The 22817-nt window shown below is 37.5% G+C and overlaps 1 protein-coding gene across 1 annotated transcript; it reads left to right on the top strand.

The window, feature by feature from the left end:
• Nucleotides 1–1102: 1102 nt before the first annotated feature.
• On the top strand, nt 1103–22468 carry MSANTD1 (Myb/SANT DNA binding domain containing 1). The gene is made up of 4 exons (XM_032186770.1): nt 1103–1148; nt 1266–1530; nt 11809–12093; nt 21565–22468. Exons 2-4 carry the CDS (start codon nt 1277–1279, stop codon nt 21803–21805), a joined length of 780 nt encoding a protein of 259 aa, XP_032042661.1. The 5' UTR covers nt 1103–1148; nt 1266–1276; the 3' UTR covers nt 21806–22468.
• Nucleotides 22469–22817: the final 349 nt, after the last annotated feature.

Raw genomic sequence — 22817 nt, 5'->3', positions numbered from 1 at the left:
AGCTGCTCGTGCTGCTCGAATTAATACATTTCATGCATCTCACCGCTTTGTGAAGGATTGTCAGCTTGCACGAACGTGAGTGGGGGCAGGATTTGGCCCACTGCTCGTGTTGCACAATGTTTGATACGATGAATAAGTAAGTGGTGCTTCTCTGGTGTAACTGCTGGCAGAATGTAGCCCTATATAAAAATCAGCTCAAAATGCTTGTTTTACAGCAAAGCAATTTATTCACAGTTCTAAGGATCCTGCAGCCTTTTTTTAACTCATTGAATAATCCTTTTAGGTTCCCCATAAAGCAGGTGAAATGCTTCTGCTGCAGTCCTAAGGCAGAACACAGGCTGCATAAATAGCATCTAAATTACTAGGAATACAAAATACACATACAGTAATACATACCTACAAAGGCAAATTCATACTGACAGGACTGCAGTATGTGCTTATCAGCAGCAAAACATCTCAGGGAAAAAAAAGTGCCTTTCTATTAAAATTGCACATGCATTTCTCTCCGTATTTAAACACTTAAATAGTATTTTGTGCATGTGCTTAAAAACAGATGCGGGCACCTTTTTAATGAGGCTGCCTGCTTCAACATTTATTAGCTTGGAGATGTATAGTTTCCATGAAGCTGGCTGAAGCTTTTTTTTTTTTTTTTTCATAATATCTTTGCAAAAAAAAAAAGCTTTTTTTTTTTTTTTTTTTTTTTTTTTTTTGTGTACATGGCCTCAGTCCTTGCAACCTCCTAGAGAGTCTGTCAAGGCGCAACTTAAAAGCTCGTTCAGGCGACCATGACCCCCTGCTAGCAGATTGTCTGCCTAAAAGGTAAGGGAAAGCTAAAAAAGAAGTAGAAACTTAAAAGTGGCTTCTCAAAGGCTGCATAGATCTTTTTTTTTTTTTTTTTTCTTTTTTTTTTTTTTTTTTTTTAACCTAAAGTGTTTAAAAGCTTTAATATTGATGGCCTGTCAACTTTGTCCTGATTCTTTGGCTTTCAGTTAAAAGGTTTTTGTTGTTGTAGCTTATGCAGTTGCTCTGTTGCTATGGAAACGTGACATCAAAATGACGTTTCTCTGTTTAAAAGCTTTTAACTAAATTCCTGCCTGTCAGATGTAGGCCCCATTTTGTGCACTCAAGCTTCAAGCTGTTGCAAAAAGGTTTCATATGTTCTGTTGTCATTCAAATTCTTTATCCACATATGCATGTCTTGCACTACAAAAACCTAAGCTAAAAACTCAATCTATATTAAGTGTCCTCTTTTAAAACCCTTTTAGGTCAGTCAGCAATGGCTGCAGCAGAAATTCCCAGTTACATTGTCTCTTCTCAGACTGAGAAACACAGAAGGGCCAGAAACTGGACTGATGCAGAAATGAGAGGTTTAATGCTGGTCTGGGAAGAATTTTTTGATGAACTGAAACAAACTAAAAGGAATGCCAAAGTTTATGAGAAAATGGCTAACAAACTCTTTGAAATGACTGGAGAAATTCGCCACGGAGAGGAAATAAAGATAAAAATTACAAATATGACATTCCAGTACAGGTAAGCTTCAGTTAATTCTTTTTATTTTAAGAGATTTTAGCAGGGGCAACGCAGTGGTGTTTGCTTTTCAGAAGGAAGTATCCTTCAGGAAATCTGTAGATAAAAGATTAAAGATTGTTCATATCGCTTTTAAAATTCTCTCTTGCCAATGCTGTTACGTCATTGTTAATTTTTCCCCCATTTCATTTCAAACTCCGGGACAACTTTGTTTCTTTATAATTAACTAGCATTGTTATGGTGTAGAGGGATAGAAATGCATTTAGTGGGAAAACAGATTTTTTTTTTCTCTTTGCTGAGGGGACCGATTGTGTGAGCTTGGCAGCAGCTCCTTGCAGGGAAACTCCTGCAGTTTGAAGTGGCCAGTGAGGATCGGCATTGCAAGGCAAAGTTTTCTTTTTTTTTCTTTTTTTTTTTTTTTTTTTTAAATATGAAATAATGTTTTGGGGGAATGAAGCTCCTGGATTTTGTTACTGTGAGTTGAAGGGTTACACTTCACGGGGCCAAGAATAATTGAATGCCTTCTTGCCGAGTGGCACACATTGCTATAATTATAAGCAGCACCAGCGAAAGAACGATCATATCTGCAGCGAGGGAATCGATGTGCACCGTCAATACCGCTCCCAAAGAGTTGGGGGGAGGGCAGAGGTGGCTACAAGGAGATGATAAAGAGCAGGCAGTGTCACTCAGGAGGGGAAGTTGCCTTTAAAAACGCGATATGCTTTTTTTTTTTTTTTTCCTAGAGAAAAAGAAATTAAAACGAAACAGGAATATTTGCATCTCTCTCTCTTTTTTAATATTCTTTTTTTTTTTTTTTTTTTTTTTTTTTTTTTATTTTTTTTTTTTTCTTTCTTATCTCTGTGAGGCACAAACTGCCTTGTACTGGAAATCCTGAGTGGTGATTTTAGCTATGTGCTTGTAATGCAAGAAAATCAAATATGTGACTCTTTTATTTAATCTCTCCTCAAAGCTCGTATTAATAATAAAAAAGGTTATTACAGCAGGCAACCATGTTAAAACTGCTTGCTTTTCTCTGAGGCAGCCCTCTTGTATTTAATGCAGAGACTGCTCATCATGTAGAAAACTAGGGAAAATCCTGTAAACCCCTTAACTTTGAATGTCCTTCGTCTACGTTTGTAAGATCCACAAGCGTAATCTTTAACATCATTTTCCATAACATTAAATCCATGTTTTGTAGCAAATGTCTCCAAAATGTTTCACTAACCCTGTTGCAGTCCTTGCAGTTTTTTTTTTTTTCCACCCAGACTGTAAATGAGAAAGCTGGAAGTAAGATAAATTTTTGCCCTGCATCACCCAGCAATTCACACTCAGATGAAGAATTAGAAGTTGAGAGTTGTTGGCTACCAGGCCTTTGCTTAGTCTGCTAAATCTGCAGTCCTCCCTGCTGAGAAATACATCTCACAGCACCGAGATTTTACAGGTGTCTAGCAACACCGCAAAATATTTAAGTGCCATAACTGCCAAGTGTAATAGGTTATTTCTGTCAGCCTTTGTTCTAAATTTTCAATGTTGTCATCAGTCAGACTGTCTCAGTTTTCCTAATTAATGTTTTTGCTTTAAAGTTGCAGTGGGGGAAGGGAAGAAATAAAATCACCCACGACCATAGTCTGCGTGTGCATGTGGAAACATAGCACTTTTAAAAAATTCTTATAGTGCTTCTGTGAACTTCAGAGATTGTTTCTGTTGCATGTTGTCATGCTGCTTTTCTATAGTGCAGTGCAGTGCATTGCAGCTCCTAGCTTGTTGATTAAGATGCAAATTTATGAGAGTTAGAAAACTGCCTTGCACTATCACTGTGCTGTTTCATTTTGTACTCGTGGATTTGAAATGCATCTTCCTGATTGTTTGTTCCCATCCAAAGCACGCTTGTGTGCTTTGCTTTCAAGTTGAGGTGATAGAAAGAATAGGGACAAACACAAACTATGACTTAGAATTCATAGTTTTCTGGAGGCTTTTTGTTGGCATGTGAGGATAGGAAACGTGATGAAACTAAATGATGTGTTAGTTGCCACTGACTGCTGGCTTTGCTTTGAAGCATCTGAGTTTTAATCCACATTTTGGTGCCTGGAGGATACTTGAAGATACTTTACCTTAGTGTATTTCCATGCATCACTGCTGCACTGTGGCATAAAGCTCAAAAGAAAATCCTGAAAGTGGATAAAATGATCTATTTTGGGACAATATTTTGTAATGATTACGTAGATCTATCAAGTGTGACATGTGAGCACCAGTGGCAGGGCTGAGGGGGTGTTCTGCACCCAAGCGATTATTTCTTCCCACTCCTTCAGGATCTCTTACTTTTTACCCGACTCTGTAGTGTCACAAAGGTGCTATGGTCTCTACTTTAATAGTCAGATACTAACCAGATTAGAATATTTAATCAGGTAATAGTGTTATTTAGTGGTGAGCCATGATTTCATAAAGGAAAATATTTTTTTTGTCCTACAAACTATGATATATACACATGCACATATACATAAACATATACACATATATGTATATATTTGCTATAAAAGGAAAAGCAGTACTTGGATATTTTTCCTAGTTCAGTGGTAAGTGTTGCTGCTGGCATGTCACATCCTGGAACATCTCTTGAAAAAAATATTAATGATCTGAAATATTAAAGGATCTAAAATAGTAAACACATTTATAAGGAACACATTTATAATGGTGAGCACATTTATAATATGCTTTCCTATCTGAGGATCCCATAACATTTTGAGATCCAATTCTATATTGTTTTGCTTATATTGCCCAATGAAAGCTATTACTTATGGTGCAGAAGAAGTCGAAGTCAGACAAACATATAAATAGGCGGGGAGGTGCATTTCTAATCCAGCAGTTACTGCAGTTGCTGCAGCTAATGCAAATTTGTTCGTGGTTATGGTGGCCTGGAGCTCAGGCTGGGCTAGTAGCCCAGGTGTTCACCCGGGTTTGTGGGTACATTTTTTGATCCTATGTGGAATGCTGTGCTGCCAGATAAAGTTAGTTCAGGTGTAGTTCAGTGCATGTGAGCTTCTGTCACAAAAGCAATTTTAGGACGATCATATCCCATTCCTCCACATCTGCTGTAAAAACATTGTAAAAATGTTAAAATGCCTTTATATAAATCTATTTTATGTCATTATTTCCTCCTTGAATTCTCATGTTTATTTCAGACTGCCCTATATTTCAACAAGGTGACAAGAGAATGAGAAGATGTTTAGAAAACATGATTAGGATAAGATGTGGAAAGCTTTCTTTATTGAGAAAAATGGAAAACTCTGTGACTCGCTTGGAAAAGAAAGCAAAGAAATTGGAGGAGTTCTAGAGGTGCATGAAAACATACTGCCCTATTTTTGAGAATGTAAAGCAGGTATTCCTTTTGCCATAACACAAGAAGCTATTTGTTGAAATTGCAAGGCAAGAAATGTAAAACTAGTTCAAGTCATATAAATTTGTATTACACTGCATAATAAGCATGTGGAACTCATTACCACTGAAAATCACTGAGACCAAGAGTGGTAGGTTGTTTTATTATTATTATTCTTACTAAAGATTAGATTTATTAAATAAAAATACAGACATTGTTTGTCTTCAAATTAGAGTCATAAAAGACAGTGGGTTTCAGGATATTACTAGCAGTCAATGGAAAAGGAAGGAAATATCATTATGTCACCCAAAAATCCTGTCCATCAACATGTTTTTGAAGTATTTAGTACTGACTTTGGTCAGAAGTGAGGCAGCGGGATGATGATCTGGGAGCAGCTCCTATATTCCTTTTCATTACCGTGGTCCAAGAGCATTTGCAAGAAACTATTCAGGGAAAAATATACCATATCCTGAAGTAATTCCTACTGCAGTTTTGCTATGTTAAAGGGCGATTTAATCTACTGTGGAAATTACTCAACTTGTCTGAGTGGAAAGTTTTGCACAGGTGGAAGGAAAAAATTTGTTGCAGGTGCATTTGGGTAAGATTCTGCATTTAGGAATTGAACTGGAACCTGAAATTTTTGCTGCGGATAGACCAGCCACCAGGCTTTTAAAGTTTGGTTTTAAAGACACCTGGGTAACGAGCTGCATGAACATCCCTATTTATCTCTGGTGGAAGAATGAAAAGCTGAGTCAAACCTGCTGCAATTCAAAGTTATCTTTCTGATTTGCTGGGTATCAAAAGTTTTGCTGAGATTAGTATGTCATCTCTTGTAGTTCAGTTTTTTAGGTTGGTAGAATACTTGGGGCAGCCAGCACACATAACCCCGTAATTAGCCCTTATGAAAGAAGGCACTTTCCTGTCTCTGCTAATATAGTGATATTAATTTACTACATACATTGTAATATTGCTACTGGCATAATATGGACTGGCTTTTAAAAATAAAATAGGGCTTGCAAAGCTAGCACAGTGGTCCTCAGTTTTGACTGATTCCCTCTGATGTTTAAAAATAAGAACAGTGAGTGCAAATTTATTATTTTCAAAAACATCACCCTCCGCAAAGCCTAGGAAACAGGATGCAGCTGTTTCTATTTTATTTGAATCACAGTCAATTAATGTTAATGATTGGTAAATTTAAATCAGTCTCATGATTTGAATAAAAGATTAGTCTAATTTTTTATTTTCATGTGTACATGATAGCAATTAAACATTGTTGCTCGTGTAATTCATTGCTATACTCTATGACATTAAGCAAGTGGAATATTTGACCTCTGTTACAGCAAATGATGAAATATAAGTGCATCCAAATTACTGCAGAAAGTTAAATTTGAATATTTTACCAGCTTTCTCTTTAATTTTAATAATTCATAGCAGATGCACAACTTAAGTACTGTACTTTCATACATCTTTCTTTCCCTCCCCGTTGATTGGTTCATGAACAGTTGTTATTTATTATTTATTTTGAAAGCTTTTCTCAGAAACCCCAGGAAATGAATCTTATATCCATTCCTTAAGGCAAATAGTAATATCAAATACTGTAATAATAATAAAAAAGCAATATTGTGTTGAGCAAAGAGAAAAGAAGAAAAAAGGCAAGTTATAGATTACACGATTTTTTTTTTAACTGATGAAATAATGATTTTTAAAAACTCTCTAGAATATAATATAATAATTTTATTTTAGAAGGTTGGTAATAGGCACAGAGAATAAAGTCTGAAGAAAGGTCAATAGCAGCACAAATTACTCAGCTGGTGTCTCAGACCGTTCATTTTGGCAATAGGACTTCAAAAAACATTAATTTATTCACTTCCCTATGATAAGATGTGCAACCACCTTTTAGATTAACTGAGTGACACTGTTTTTCATACTTCAGATACTTGTCCACTGGAAACTTGACTTTGAAGCCTGAGTTTTTGGAGAGAGCTCTCAGTTGCTTCTGCTCTCAGTTGGATTTTAATAGAGCCTTGTGAAACAGTGACAGGCCTAGATAAACTCAGCAGGAATTTATTTTGCAAGCTCTGTTGACTTTCTCACTTACCCCTGTTTCCTACCTAATTTTTCTGTCTGGCTCACTCACTCAGGCAGTGATTTGCCCAGTATATATTTTCAAAGAGTTGAATGTTTGGCTTTTCTTCCTTTCTCATTTCTGAACTCTTGCATCCCAACCTTACTCTTGTCCTGTTTCATTCTGGCTTCTTCATTTTTCATTAAAAACGCAAAAGCAAAAAAACACATAACAAACCAACACAAAAACAAAACAAAGAGAAAAGCAAATTTACGTTTTAGATGCAACTGAGACCTGCTGTGATGATTTATGGTAATTACTGACTGAGAGCAGTAAACTCATCTTTGCCTTAGACTTCAGTTCTGCTGGGGTTTTAGTTACATTAATGCAGGCAGAAACTCTCAACTGTTTCTCTAGGTTTCCTTGTTTATTTTAAAATAATCAGTGAATCCTGAAATTTAATATTGCCAAGCTATCTATTTGTTTTTTACCAGAAAGCTAAAACATCACTACTGTAGCAGTGAATGTTCTCACTGTTGTCCTCCACCTGTAGCATTCCTAGTTCTTTTTGAAAGTAGACACTCCCTTTTTCATTATCTTATCATCTCTCCATCTATGTAATCATTTATTTTTTTTAAGAATGATCCAGACTCCATACAGGTAGATGGTTGCTGCTGGTGTTGCTTTTAAGCTAACAAAATTCCCCTGCCAATCTCCTGGTGGTGATCACTTATTTATTTATTTTAGCCCAGAGCTATGGTAGGTAGTCAGAAGTGGAAGAATTTCTACCCATACAATGCATTCAGAGCCATAGAAATATCTAGTTTTATGCATCTCCAACCCTAGAGTTGTAGGGGCAAATGATAAACTACAGCTCTTCCTTCAACATCATGAGAGTGTTAGCAAAAATGGGGTCTAGGTGCACAGCTGACCTCCAACATAAAAACCAAGGTATTGGCCTACTTGGGAAAATACCTGCTCCTGAAAACTTTTGCTAAAGTAAAGAAGACAGCATTTAGCTCAGGATGATATAATAATGTAACAGAAGACTATTTTTAGTGCCATTCTAGTGATAAATTAATACTTGAAATGTAATGTATTCAGAATGGTCATCAGGGCACTCTAATTAATAATAAGATAATCCTACACGGAGCTGTCTTAATTTGGGGTTTAGACCAAATATTCTCTTAATAAAAGTTGCTTACTGCTACATTTCTACTACTTTATTAGCGGTGAAAGGATAAACATGGAAGATGTGGACCTGCTGCTGAAAGGGGTGGGTTATTTACTGACCACAGATGCCTGTGTTAAGGCTGAGGATGCTCAGTACCCTCTGTCTGGGTCCTCACTGCCCAGGTCTCCCAGGCTCTTGTGCCTGGAACAGGGTTCAAGGAGCAGTGGAAATACAACTAGTAGAAAAAACTATTGAGTCAGGGATCATCTTTGAAAATTTATGAAGATTGAGGGAGGTCCTTGGTGAATGAAGAACCTGCTGTTGAACCCATCTTCAGCAAGGGCAAGAGGAATTTACAATTGATCAGCTTCCCCTCAACTCCTGGGATGATCACAGAGCAAGTCATCTTGGAAGCAGCGTATGGTCACATGAAGGAGAATGTGGTGACTGGAAATAGCCAGAATGGATTTACTCAGAGTGAATTGTATCTGGCTGAGTTGCTTGCCTTCTCTGATTAAATGACTAGATCTGTGGATGAGAGTAGAGCAACGGATATTGCTTAGCTTGACAGGAGTAAGTCTTTTGACACAGTCTCCAAGATTGTCCTTGTATCCAAGCTGGGATCATAGAATTCAGAATATCCTGATTTAGAAGGGACCCATGAGGATCATCTCATCTAGTCCAACTCCTGTCTCCACACACAACCACCCCAAAATCAAACCCGATGTCTGACAGTGTTGTCCAAATGCTTCTTGAACTCCATCAGGCTTGGTGCTGTGACCACTGCCCTGGGGAGCCTGTCCCAGTGCCCGACCACCCTCTGGGTGCAGAACCTTTCCCTAACCCCCAGCCTGACCCTCCCCTGTCCCAGCTCCATGTCGTTCCCTCCGGTCCTGTCGCTGTCCCCAGAGAGCAGAGCTCAGTGCCTGCCCCTCCGCTCCCCTCGTGAGGGAGCTGCAGGCTGCCATGAGGCCTCCCCTCAGCCTGCTCTGCTCTGGGCTGAACACACCAAGGGACCTCAGCTGCTCCTCATATGTCTTGCCTTCTAGACTCTTCACCATCTTTCTAGCCCTCCTTTGGGTGGATGCTTTCCGATAGTTTGTATCCTTCTTATACTGGTGGTCTTAAACTGCACACAGCACTTGAGGTGATGCCACATCAGGACAATCCCTTCCCTCGACTGGCTGGCAGTGCCCTGTCTAATGCACCCAGTACAGCTGGCCCTTTTGTCTGCCATTGTATACTCCAAATGGATGGACTACTAGCTGGATGACAATCTGACTGGATCACTGGGCTCAAAGTGTGATGGTTAATGACTTGTATTCTACCAAGAGGCTCATTCTAGGTAGAGGACCACCAGGGGCTATGCCAGAAAATGTCCTATTTAATGGCCTGAAGGAGCATATATTGGAATGTGGTTTTGCAAATGATCAAACTGCAGGGTACAGCCCTCACAAGAAAGGGCAACACTACCCTTCAGAAGCTCCTAGATAAACTGGAGAAATGGGCTGACATGGACCTCGTGAAACTCAACAAGGACAAAAGCAAAATCCTTCCCCTGGGATGGATGAGTCCCCTGCAGAGACAGGCTGGGCAGCAGCTCTGCAGATGAGGACATGGGGGACCTTACTGACACGAGGCTAAACACAAGTCAGCTGTCTGCTCCAAGAGCAAAGCTGGTGGAATACCATGGCTGAGCATTTCTTATCCTTTTTGCCATGTTGTTTTTGCAGTTCTGAAGGCTCAAACCATGTCTGGTGAGGTCTTAATGCAGCTTGCTGAACTTTGTTCTGACATGGCAGAGAAATGCTCGTGCATGGCTTTCTGCTGTCTTGCCCGTGGGATGACAGAACATGGTGAATGCATTGCAATGAACAGTTGAGGATGGTAACGTTTTAAAATAAATTGTTTGAATATATTGAAGGTTTCACAACATGGACAAACAAATGTGAAATGCAGACCTGGCTACTAGCTCATAGTGGTATAATTGATTTGCTCTTCATGTGAATAGCCTAAGCAATTAAAGTAAAAATAATCAATATCAAGTGATGGTTGCTGTCTGCCCTGAATTTAGCTATTTTATGTCTGTGCTTGATGGATATAGATGTATTTGTAGTTTGTACTAGATATTCTCTGACTATGAAATTGCAGCAGCAGGTTGTGAAACATGTATGAAATTAAAATTTTGAATGCATATAGGGCATAAAAATACAGTCAGCTGTGGAGGTTTTGCTATGCAGGGCTATAATGTGCCTTCCCAAATAGCTGGCAAAGCTCATCAGCCCTTGCAAGGACAAGAAAAAAAGAAGAATCTTTAAATAGCTTCAAAATCTACGCAAATATTTCTGCCTTTTTTCCTCACTAGTGGATTTCCCCTTACCCTGGGCTGGGAGGTGTTTAAAAGGAAGAAGTTTAAGTTCCCACCTTTAAGTTTGGCACCATTTTTATCATGTTTACATGTTATTTACTTCTATCTTTTGTGGGGATTGGTGTGGGCAGGATGGATTCAGAGGAGGAAAAACCTGGAAGGCTTCAAGAAAAAGGGATGGGCCAGGTGTCCAGGAATAGTTTTTTATATCTTTTTTTTTTTTTTTTTTTCCTGCAAATTGAAACCTTTTCCTAGCTGAGAGAATCAGATTTGTTTGTTTGTTTGGTTTTGTTGTTGTTCATTTAAATGTGGAGCAGTTGTCATTGTCATTGATCTTGACGTTCTTGTTTTCTTCCTTTGCTGCACTTTCATTTAGAGTAACAAGACTCTAACCAGGAAAGGCAAATGAGAATAAAGTTTGGGATGCTAGCTTGGGTAAAGGAGTGTTTCTGAGTTGCATCTGTTCACCTGAGTTTTGTATTTTTCAGTAAAAGCAAATAGAATAACAATGGATGCCAAATGGGTTAGTGGTGAACTTTGTGTTAGGACTGAATGACAGATCTCATAATAAGATGCAAGTGAAGGACAAGGTCATGGCTGATAGTCCTTCCACTGTAATGTTTTTGTGCATGCTGTTTATAATGCATTATTAACTGCCTGCTTTTTATTTTTTTTGCCATATGTGTGTGCACATAAATGGACCTATACTTCTTCCTATACTGATCTTTACCCTGTAACAGATGAGCAGACATTTACATCTTATGGTTGTTACTAGAATCTTCACAAGGCTAAGCCAGAGCTTATAGACAACGTTAGGAAAAGAATAGGAATGATATTTATAGACATTTATATTCCTAATGGAAAATAAATACTTTTCAACACATGGAAGGCCAGTGCTGACCATAGTTTGGTAAGGCTGTGCTGCGTTCCCTGCCCTGGCTGTCCTAGTGCACTGCCAGGGGCTGCTGTCAGATCGGTTAGTCTGGCAGTCTGCAAGGAGAAGAAAAAATATTCCATGATCAATGCAGTGCTGTTTTCATTAGAAGCTGTCATGTCCTTTATTTGTGTTGCATGTAAACCCCAAAGGAAATTCGTCTTTTAATCACAGGTTAAAACTAGGAAAAGAAACTTAACAGCTTCCTTGGAGATTAAAAGAAAAAAGTGTCTGATTTTGTACTCATTAAAAACATTCAGTTCGACTCCCAAACATGACCAGAACAAATGTTTTGAGATAGAAGATCTGTATGAAAGTTACTTTTAAAGGAAAATAGGCTCTAATGTTTTATGCCGTTTTTTTGCAGGAAATTAAAATGCATGACTGACAGTGAAACTGTTGCACCTGACTGGCCTTACTACAAAACCATTGATAGGATTTTATCCAAAGTGACAGACCACAGCGATGTGAAAATGCATGAAAATCAGCAACCGGGTCCTTCTACATCACAGACAGAGGCCTCACAGTCTCCATCAGCTAAGTCAACACCTCTGTATTTGCCATATAACCAGTTTACATACGAAGGAAGGGAAGAGTGCTTTGAAGATGAACATTCAGAGAGCTCGTCAAGCTTACTTTCTTACAAGCTGAGGTAGTATCTAATTTTTTTCCCCTTTCTTGTATTTCAGAGAATGAACCTGGATCAACTATCTAAAAGGGAAATCCTGGAACGTTTTCCTCTAATGGCTGTTGTATCTTTCTTGTAAATCACAAGTGAGATATATTTCCCAGTGTCAGCCTTTCTGCTGAATTAGGGCATTTTCTTTCTTCCTTTATGAGAGATTGGAAGAGAGTAGGAGGACTGGGCAAAAAGTCATGTAATATTGCCAAAATTCAGCATGCATGTCACTGCTCACATGAGGTAGAGTGTTTGTAATAGGAGTACAGACATGTTCAAGACAGTACTGAGAAAGCAGTAAGAGATATAGCATACTGCTTAGATGACTCTTGGCTTGCTCTAGTTTTATTTTGGTACGAGTAAGCAAACTTTCCCTGGCTTCAGCTATTGTTAAAGTGGAGAAAAGTATCATGCTAAATATTGCTGTGGACACCAAACTGCAACCATTTTAAATAAAATTGAGAATGTCACTTTTTCAAAGTAAATGCTAGTTTGAGAGTGCAAACGCGTTGCCTTTTTTGATAAGATTGGAGGAGTTTGGAAGGTAGCATTTTAACAAAAGGCAGGGTTGTACACTGGATACAAACTTTAGATTTTACTAATCACATTTTTTTGTCCAGAGTAGTGTGAGATAAGAGTTGATTGCAGTTTTATGGCAGCAAAAAAGTCAGTCTTGGAGATCCTTACCATAAGTCTGTGAGCCTTTAACTATAACAGTAAAATGATCTGTCAGTCATGCAACTGAGAAGGTGTTATGCTGGAAGAAGAACCAACCCAGCAAGTCTGGATTATTGTTTCCAGGCTTACTCTTGGATGAGTAAAACTAGGATAAATGCATTCAATCATTTAAGCAATGGTCTTTGAATGGTTGATTATTTTAAAAACTTTCTTTTGGCAATTGAAAATATATTATGGCTATCATGCGTGTAATTTCTGAGCTGTTGCAGCTTTTTTGTTCACAAGCAACAATTTATTTTTTTCATCATAGATCATTGTAATTGTTTGATAACCCTGATAAATGATCTCTCTGCAGTTGCCAAGATCAGGCTTCTTATGCAAGAACTTTCTGCTCCCCCAGTTCATAATTTGATTTCCAATAATATTTTTTAATAGTTAAGAGGTTACTTTTCTACAGCTATGGGGCAAATTTTATTCACTAGGCTGTTGTTGTGGTTTAGCCCCAGCAGGCAGCTGAGCACCACCAGCTGCTGGCTCCCTGTCCACAGGTGGGTTGGGGGAGAGAATCAGAAAGGTCCAAGCATGAGAGTTTGTGGCTTAACCTTAAGGCAGTTTACCAGGGACAGCAGAAGCCAAACAAACCGAGGAACTGGTTGGCTGCTGCCCACCAGCAGGCCTAACAGTGAACAGCTCCTTGGGAAGACAAATGCCATCACCCGGAGTGTCCCCCCCCTTCCCCTCCTGTTCCCTGGCTCCATCACCGATGATAAGTTATCATTTGATAACTTAAGGTTGTATTTTTTCAGTTGCAAGATGTTAAGTTTCTTCAGGTTAGGGACAATTCCTGTACAACATCGATTTTGTACCATGGGTAGCTGTGAGGGGAAGGCAGAGGTCACCACACCAGGTCTCATTGCAAGAGTGTAGACAAGCCATCTCAGAAGTAAAGCTAATCAACCACAACTGTGCATTCATTGTGCTTACAGTTTGCAGAGTCCCACTCTCATGTAGATGCTTTCATTTACAGATGGGCTTTCATCTTAGCAGACTTAAACTACTCTGCCTTCTCTCCACAGTGATAAGAGTGATAAGATTTGGAAAATTTAGGCTATCATGTGTTTTAGCCAGCTTCAGGTTCAGTGTTGTTTTTTTTTTTTTTTTTTATTTTTTATTTTTTTTAGTCCATTTGTGTGTTTTTCTTTATTTGTTTATTTTTTTTAGTAAAAAAAAATATTTATACATTTGAACTTAGCCAAGTTAGGAACTATTGGTCATTGAAATCTAGCGTTTAATGGTGCAGGCAGGTTTTCAGCTGGCTGCAAGCCTACATGGCAGGTGATGATGCTCTGCCCGTGCTGTAGCTCAGGCTGCAGTGCTACTGATGCCCGGTAAGGATGACAACACAACTGGCTTCATGAGCTGCAGGGAAGGACAGGTTGACCGTCACTGTGGTAGGACCTCCATAATATGTTGCTCCCTAACTTGCTAATGTAGTTGTGCTCTCACAGTCTTATTCTCTACTATAAAATTTGTTTGTGCAATGGAATACTGTGCATATCGTTTAAAAACAAGATATGTACATGTTCAAAAGTTAAAATTCAGTTCTTCTGTGTTTAAGGAAAAAAAATGTTGAGCTGTGTTTAAAGAAAAAAAAAAGTTGAGCTGTACATACCACTTGAGAGATTAGTATAACATTTCAGGTGAGCGTCGTGACCAGATTAAAAATCTGCAGGTACTTGTGATATTAATGGGACATGTACCTGGGAGGAAGAAAAGTGGTATTAAAATATTCACAGGGGGTTTTGAAAAGCTTGTACAGCTTTGACCTGTTTAGTTAAGTCTGATGAATTAGAAAAGAATATGTACTCCTTTTTTTTTTTTTTGGCCAGAAGGAAATACAGCACTTGCTAATGGTATCAGATGGGTTAAAATCACTTAAAGCTGCCATGGTAAGACAGGGAAGATAATTCTTTTGGAGTTACTAATGGAAAATTATGAAATGAGAAGCAATTTTCAGCTTAAGCAATTAGTATGTCATCCTGTATGTGAAAAACACTTTGAAATAACCAACAAGAGCAAAAAGAATTTGCATACAAAATTTGGGTCCCTCTTGGCTTTTTTTTTTTTTTGGTAAATGTCCTTGACTCTAAACAGTACACGGTTGATCTAACATATTCAAAAAATGTTCTAAAGACAACACTGGGATTTGAAATCAAAAGAATGCTTCAGATCCCCAATCTCCCTCTCAACTTTATTATTTTATGGCTATATAAAACACTTAGTTTAAAAAATATACACATATGTCTATATGTAAAATATTGGCGTGTTTTTCATCTATGTATTTTATGACTATGTAGTTCTTATTTGTCTGTGAAGCAGACTATACACAGATCGGTTAAGTGTGCAAAGTAAGCTTATGCTGTGGGATTTTTTTTCTCCAGTAATAAAAATAATGATGTTATGGCAACAATAGATCAGTGAAAAAAACTCAAAGGGTATGTTTTTTTTTTTAAAGCCAACTTTTAGGCTTCTGAAAATTTTACTGTTATTCCCTTAAACTGTTGAACACAGCTTTTAAACATGAGCTTTCTGTTTTTCCATGGTATCCTTGATCATAGCAGGAGGATTCTTGGCTGTATAAGTTACAACATTATAAAAATATATATTGAATTTAATATTTAACTTTTATGACAGAGAAAAATGTCAAAATTCACACTTCTGTCAATACATACACACTCTCAAGCTAAAAATAGTTGAAGCTAGATTCTTTTACATTTTATTGGAGTCTGGGAGCTTCTTAGAAAAGCTTCTTAGAAAAACTTGTTTTTCCTAGTTAGTGATAATACAATTAATGTGAGATCAAATTAATTTTTATTTCTGTTGCAATTCACAGATGAGGAAAAACATTTGGAATTCCTATTTCCTTTAATGGGATGCCTGCTATTTGTTCAGTATTGCATGAACACTGCTCTTGGGCTTTAAGAAAGCTTATATTGTACTGCAGTGTCCATAAAACATCTGACAATGGTAGAATTATTGTTGGATAATATAATGTGATGTGATGGAGTCTTGTACTGCAGCTTAAACTTTTAAATTCAGATTTCATAACAATGCTATAAATGACTTTTTATCTAATTGAAAACTGTTTTTTCACCCTGTGGATTAATTTATAGTCTTGTTTCTTCATTGTTAAAATAATGACAAAACATAATTATGCAGATTGTGAATGTGGTTCAGACCTCATCAGTTTTGCCATTTCTATCAAACTGAAAATGGGGGTGAAAAGAAGTTACTTCCGTAGATTAATAGACTATAATAAAACCACAATGCCATCTAGTCTGACTTCTGTTGAACGCTGCCGATGTATTTGAATTCAGTTATTCTGATGTGTAGCCCAGAATGTTACGGAGGGGATTCTGTGGTATGGTTCCCTTCAGCAGAGGACTACTGCATTCTGAAGCCCCTGTCTCTGCTCTCCTCCACTTCTCTGTTCCTGGGATTTGTTTGACTCTTGGAAATTTTTCATGAGATATCCAGTCCAGATCTGATATATTTCGAAGATGGAGAAATCACTCTCCTCTATAATAATCTGGTCCAGAGATTAATCCCTTGCTTAAACAAGTATGTTGTTTCTAATTTGAATATAGTGAGATAAACTTTCAGATGCTACTTCTATTTATCTTTCCTTCCAGTGTATTTGAGATATTTTTAGTATTTTTTTGCTTTCTATCTAGATGTAGTCATGTACCATGATACCGTCTCTGGTATACTTTCATTTTTAAAAAGTAAATTGAATAAATTGGTACACATGGTTTACACACAAGAAAAGAGTAAGAATAGGTAACCAGAATTAACCAGGATATGTATTGTTTAATAGAAGTGCATTAAAACTTGGTAAGGATGCTAGTTCAGGAAATAACAGTTTTGGCAAGTCCTTTAATCTTTCTAAAATAATGCCATAGTTATTTAAAATCTGAATGGGCGGCTTCTACAAAGAAGTTTGAGCTTAGGGCTATGCACATTATATAGTGCATCTTACCTCATTATGCAGACTTGTTATCATAGTATGATGCTTTGCCCAGCCTCCGAGCCATTTTTTGTGGTGGTTATCTACACTTCAAGGTCGAGTCTTGTAAATTCCTGAATGCATTTGGCTGTATTTGAATGAGCCTAGTTTACCAGAAGATCCAGATTGCTTTGATTCTCAGTCCTCAAACTGTGAAGATCTTTCTGCCATCTCTAATACTAACATTTAGCTCCAGATCATTGTTAGTTCTGTTTCATAAAGGTGGTAGGGTGATCTACTCAGATTTGTTCATAGCTTCAAACAAACAAAAAAACTCCACCAACAACAAAACAAACAAAAATCCACAACCAAGTCAGAAACAGTAGTTAGTTCTTAATGAATTTTGAATAAAAAAACAATAGTACTTCATGCGCCATGAAGTAGTCAGAAAAGAAGAGTTGTTATTGTGGTTTTGTGGAGGTAACACAGGTAGTAGACTGATTATTCTGTGTTTTAACTCCCGTTTCATTAATTATTCACACATATTTCTTAAATGAGCATCATTGGGTGAGTGTAGGCAATCAACCAAGGAACTTTTTAATTGGACAGTGAATTAAAATGATTTTAGATAGATGTACAGTACACATATTTGAGACTGGAAGTGTCTTGCCTAGTTATACCTGGAGGTTTTGCTTTGTTCCTCTTGGACCCCAACACACACTGTCATTTCTTGTTCATCCTTATAGATGAGAGGGAAAGCATCGCTTCTCTTCATTTCTTTGAATCCTGCCTATTTGTTTTAGGCCATTGTGTGGAAATAGCTTTGCAAGGTTCTGCTTGGAACATGGTTCTAATGCCAGAGCTCTTCTCTGTCATAAACACTGGAGGTCCAAAAGTACCACCAAGTTGTATTTGAGGTCCTGGATTTCCCAGACCACTCTTCCCTTCAGATCAAAATCTACCTTGAGAAGTCTCTCAAGGCTTGGTGATGAGTAATGATGCTTCTTTGGTAGAAAGATGCTGTCAGGATCTGTTGCATTCTCATCGTCACAGAGATGTTGGTTGCACAGGAATACAACGTGGAGAATCAGCAACCAGCTGATGTTTGTTACATGAAACATTGTTCATTTCTTATGCTGGTGCCTTGAGACTACCAAACTAGACATACTCCTAGCTGAAACTACTTGAGGATATTGACGCTGATGGGATACTCACTGCTGAACCCTATGTGTCGTATTCCTATCCCTGCTTCCCTCTTGACTTTCTGTTAGAAAAAGTTGGAGAGGTCTCTCTGGCCCTACATAGGACACCTAGAGCTTCTAAAGAATGGTGGCTTGGTATCTGAAGAAACTTTTCAAGATTCAAATATTCAGGAATCACTACATTTTATGTTGTTTCATGTCACTGAGTGTCCTTTACTTGTAAACTAGATTCTTTGGATCCTTCTTTCCTTTTATATTTTATTTATTTAGTTATTTATTTATTGGAGACCCTATTCTCAAGAGCTTTCCTTCAAGAGCTATTCTGCAAGAGAAAGAATTATAAATCTTGTCCTTATTATGGACTTGTGAATCATCATAAAATGTCCTGCATTACTGTGTCTCTAGGACAACCCTTCAAATATTTTTTTTTCTTCTCTTAGAAATAAAGTATATTTTAAATCTTTCAATCCAAAACATTCCATCTTTGTTTGTTTGTTTCTGTCATTCTATGTCTTCCTGTTTTTCTCTTTCTTTGTCTTTCCCTGTCTTTCTTTCTTGTCCTGATTGAAATAAAGATGAAATGGCAGTCACAGCCACCAAGAATGATGATGCAATACTCAGTGCAGCTCATTACCATCTACATGCCCCAGATTTTCCCTCTCATTCCTTATTAAGGACCATTCTCACTGCAGCTTGTTTTGACAAGACACAAGCCCTCTTGTGGCTCCGGAAGCCAGCTCTTACCCATTTCAGATGGATAAGTTTTACCACAACTACTTTGTAATACTGTATAGCAAAGAGAATAGAGAGACCCATCAGGTTTCAGGAATAAACTTCTCTTCACAGAGGACTTAAAATTCAAAAGGTGACTTTTCTGGCAAGTGGATTGGCTTGTTGCTCCAGCTACCAGAAAGTATGCATTCTTTATGAATGTGAAAGCAGTGATGGGAACCTTGGAATAACAAATTTAATGTTGTTCTTATGCTGCCAAAGACCTTTTCTGCCAGTTCAGCCTCCTTGAGAAGCACAATTCAAATCATTTGGGCCTTTAGATTAATGGGAGCAAACAATTTGTTGTTAGCCAAGACCCATTCTTGCTGGATTGTCTGACTGTGATAACCTTATTGATCAGCTTGGCCCGCAGTTTGCGCTGAGCCACATGCATTTATTTGATACCCCAAATCAAATATGAGGTTAGTTCACTTTGAATACTTTTTGAAATTGATTAACAAACATAAAGATGGTGGTTTATCCCTTTCCTCAGAACCATGGTGTAACAGTGTAATGGTGACAAAACCCGCTGAGTTGTACAAGTAACTTTGAATACTTGGATAATCTGAAAGCTAATGGCCTTTGGTCACCATGTCAATGTACATTTGTAAAGACAGATCATTGCTGTTTCTTACCCATGCACAGAGGGACATCACATTAAAATCAAGAAACAGTATTGAAACAGTTTCCCTCAAAACCATTTCTATTTTTTTTTCTCTAAGATTTTAATAGCATTTAATTTGATCCACTTGTTTCTTTTCTTAGACTCCACTGTTTGGGGGTCATTACACACTTAAATGCCAGGGAGACTGTTGTTTTGTTATATTTGCATCAAGTCTTTCAGGTGTTTAGGGTTGTTTATTTTTTTCTTGCTGAGAGATCGGAATGTCACTGTCACTGTTGTACAAAGCCTGTCAAGCAGGATAAGAACTTACATGGAAATTATGACACAAATCTGCCACAGCTGAGTGACCTCCTTCCTCACTCCACTTCTTCACATTAGTAAAAGCACATTCCTCAAGAGCTAAGCTGATGTCCTTGGTCAAGGTTACCTTGAAATCTGCGCGGTATTGATATGGCATGCTACTCACAACTGTGCTATCTAATTATTGGATTTCACCTAGGAAGAATGCTGTGTTTGGCAGAACACAGCTGAGATTGCTGTTTGTGTAAAGGGACTTTGAGACCCACCATCAGATAACTTTGATGTTGGGGACTCCAGTTTGAGTTACAAAAGGTGTGAATGAATGCATGGACTGTCACTCTAAGTTAGAAAAGAAGCTACCCATTAGTAATTGAAAGTTTTTCAGATGTGTAGTTCACTCGCATGTTTGCCTTGTATTTGCCTTTCTTCCTCTTTCACAGCCCAGTATGCTTCTTTCTTACCTTACACATTAAGAGAAATGGATTTTATGTGTGTGTTCTGATGTGCATGCCACGCAGGCTGGTTTTGAATTCCTGTGTTGCACTGTCACCCCAAGTTAGGATGGCCATGTGAACTTTCCATCTTCAGAGTCTTTATTGCTAGGTTTCTCTCTGTTTTCCAAAACAAAAAACCAACGTGATGCAGTATAGAGAAAATTCTCCAAATATGACCCAAATTGCATGTGGCGGTTCTACAGATTTCAGATAAGGACATAAAAAAAAGTAGACAAGCATGTATTAACTTGTATCACCTGAGATAGCTTAGAAACATTTTGCTAGAGGAATAACAACATGTCAGCCTTAGGGTCTGGGAATCTGTTTTTCTCCAAAGGCTACAAATACACTTTTTGAATTTCAGAAGAACATTTGTTTGATGATTATTATTATTATTATTATTTTTTTTTGCTAAATCTCCAAATAACAATTGATTACTATGTTGAATACAAAGTCTTGCCTGTAAAGTATGACGAAGGGAAAACTACAGGTAGGGGGTTGTAATGTGTTTGAATTATGTGTTAAAATGCTAGGAGTTTGAAGCGAGGTATGGTTCTATCTTAACTGATAGAACTTGTAGTTAACCTAAGAATGAGAAGAAAGCACCCATAGTGTCTTGTATTTGTGACAAATACATTTGAATAAAAAAAATCTTGAACTACAATTGGCAATCTTCTCTAAAGGCAAATATGAAATGTCATCCATCTGTGACCTGTAAGAAATGAAGGAGTCTTGCAAGCTGTATCCTACTCAACTTTCACGTTGTTTATAATGTTTTATGATGTAGTATATAAATAAGCAGTCAGTGCTACTGCTGTGTCTCAGTGCAAGGACAAACTCCGAGACTAGCATGCAGTAACAGTATCAGTCCTGCTGATATGATGCTTTGAAAAAACTAGAATTGTAATTTACCACTACACAAAACAGTACAGTGCAGTGCTTTCTCTGGGTGGAATGTTTATTGCAGCTTTAGAACTGAAGTTTAAAGTATAATAAATATAATGACCAGATGGGCAAAACCCCTCTCCCAGCACAGCTTGTAGACTCGATATGTAAGAAACATCAAGATAAAAACAAAGTACTGGTATTCTGTGGGGGAAAATCTTGTTAAAAATAATGGGATTTTAAAAGATGTTTTTACAGTCAATAGCACTATGCAATATACTGTAGTAAATACTTCTGTTTTGGCATGCACCTGAAAGGGAATATATCGGAGAACCTTTTTTAAAAAAAAAAAAAATAAATAAAAAAATTGAACTTAGGTGTAACTTTACCAAGAACGTAGTACAGACTTTTATGTCCTAACATAGTTTTTTTTTTTCTCCCCATAAATATGAATTTAATTGTTAGCAAATATTCTTGTTTCAGAACTGAAGAAAGACCAGTCAAGAAAAGAAAAATGCAAAGCTGCAGCTTTCAAAAGAAGAAGCTAAAATTAATGGAGGCCATGTTGGAAGAACAAAAGAAGTTAAGCAGAGCTATGGAAGAGACCTGTAGAGAAGTGCGCAGGATTCTGGACCAACAAAACATCATTCAAGTTCAAAGCTTACAGCTACAGGAGAGAATGATGAATCTACTGGAGAAAATGATTTCCAAATCCAATGTGTAGTTTCCCCTTGTGAATGCCTCTGAGATTATTATTGATATTATAGACATCCCCTTGCTACACACCTTATGTGTGTCTGTTGCCCTATTCCCTGGTTTTCCATGGAAATTAAAACCTTAGTGTAATCTTAGATAAGCAAAGAGAAAAGATAATGCAGTGTGAGGGCTATCTGGCATGAAAAAAATAGTGCAATATATGCCTAAGTTGAATTATTTTTATACAGAAAGAATAAGGGATGAAGCTCTGGGAACTTCGGTACTATTATGCCTAGGTCAGATATTGTTTTACAAACAGATGTGTTGGATATTTCTTCACATCAAGGACCATACCCTGACCTGTTGTAGGGGAACAGAATAATGTGTTCCTAGAAATGCTAATTGCATCTTGACTTTGCTGTTGATTAAACCTTGTTTTGAAACATAAACAGTGATTGTTCAAGTGACCTATGGTTCTTGTGAAGAGCTACTTGGGACGACGAGATGCATCCTTTTAAACTCCATGCCTGGTATGAATAGTACTCTAAAGTATGAGGGTAAAAATAGTCTATTCAAATACAGTTTTCATAAGCAAACAAACAAATCCTTACTATATACTGAATACTAAAATGTATAGAAGATACTTGAAGTTGCTTTTGATATTAAATGTTTAATTTTTTTTCATTATTAACTGGAATCTGTTGACTTAATGAACAACCAGCAATGAAAACTCTCATTTATTCTCTATCACAGAAAAAAATATTGTACTGTGTGTATATACATATATATATATATATCTATCAAATGAAATAAAGAAAAAGAAGAAACATTTATTATTTCTGGGTTAGACAGTATGCTTTGGGACAGTGAAAAATACTGGGAGAGATAATCACAGTCAAAGGTTTTAATTATTGATTGCAGTGTAAAGATATCCTGTGCTGGCGGCAAGCTATATAGATGGAAGTCATGAAGATCATTCAACACCTCTACACCAGTAATTGCTGGTGGTGCAAATCTGATAACACAAGTAGATGTTTAAG

This window comes from Aythya fuligula, chromosome 4 (genome assembly GCF_009819795.1).
Source record: "Aythya fuligula isolate bAytFul2 chromosome 4, bAytFul2.pri, whole genome shotgun sequence".
Classification (NCBI taxonomy): Eukaryota; Metazoa; Chordata; class Aves; order Anseriformes; family Anatidae; genus Aythya; species Aythya fuligula.
This window is presented reverse-complemented; position numbering and strand designations above follow the sequence as displayed.

Coding starts and splice junctions, on each gene's coding strand:
- MSANTD1 (XM_032186770.1), top strand. CDS start 1,277: ATGGCTGCAGCAGAAATTCCCAGTTACATTGTCTCTTCTCAGACTGAG. Junction 1,531..11,808: donor AATATGACATTCCAGTACAG/GTAAGCTTCAGT, acceptor GTTTTTTTGCAG/GAAATTAAAATGCATGACTG. Junction 12,094..21,564: donor TTACTTTCTTACAAGCTGAG/GTAGTATCTAAT, acceptor TTCTTGTTTCAG/AACTGAAGAAAGACCAGTCA.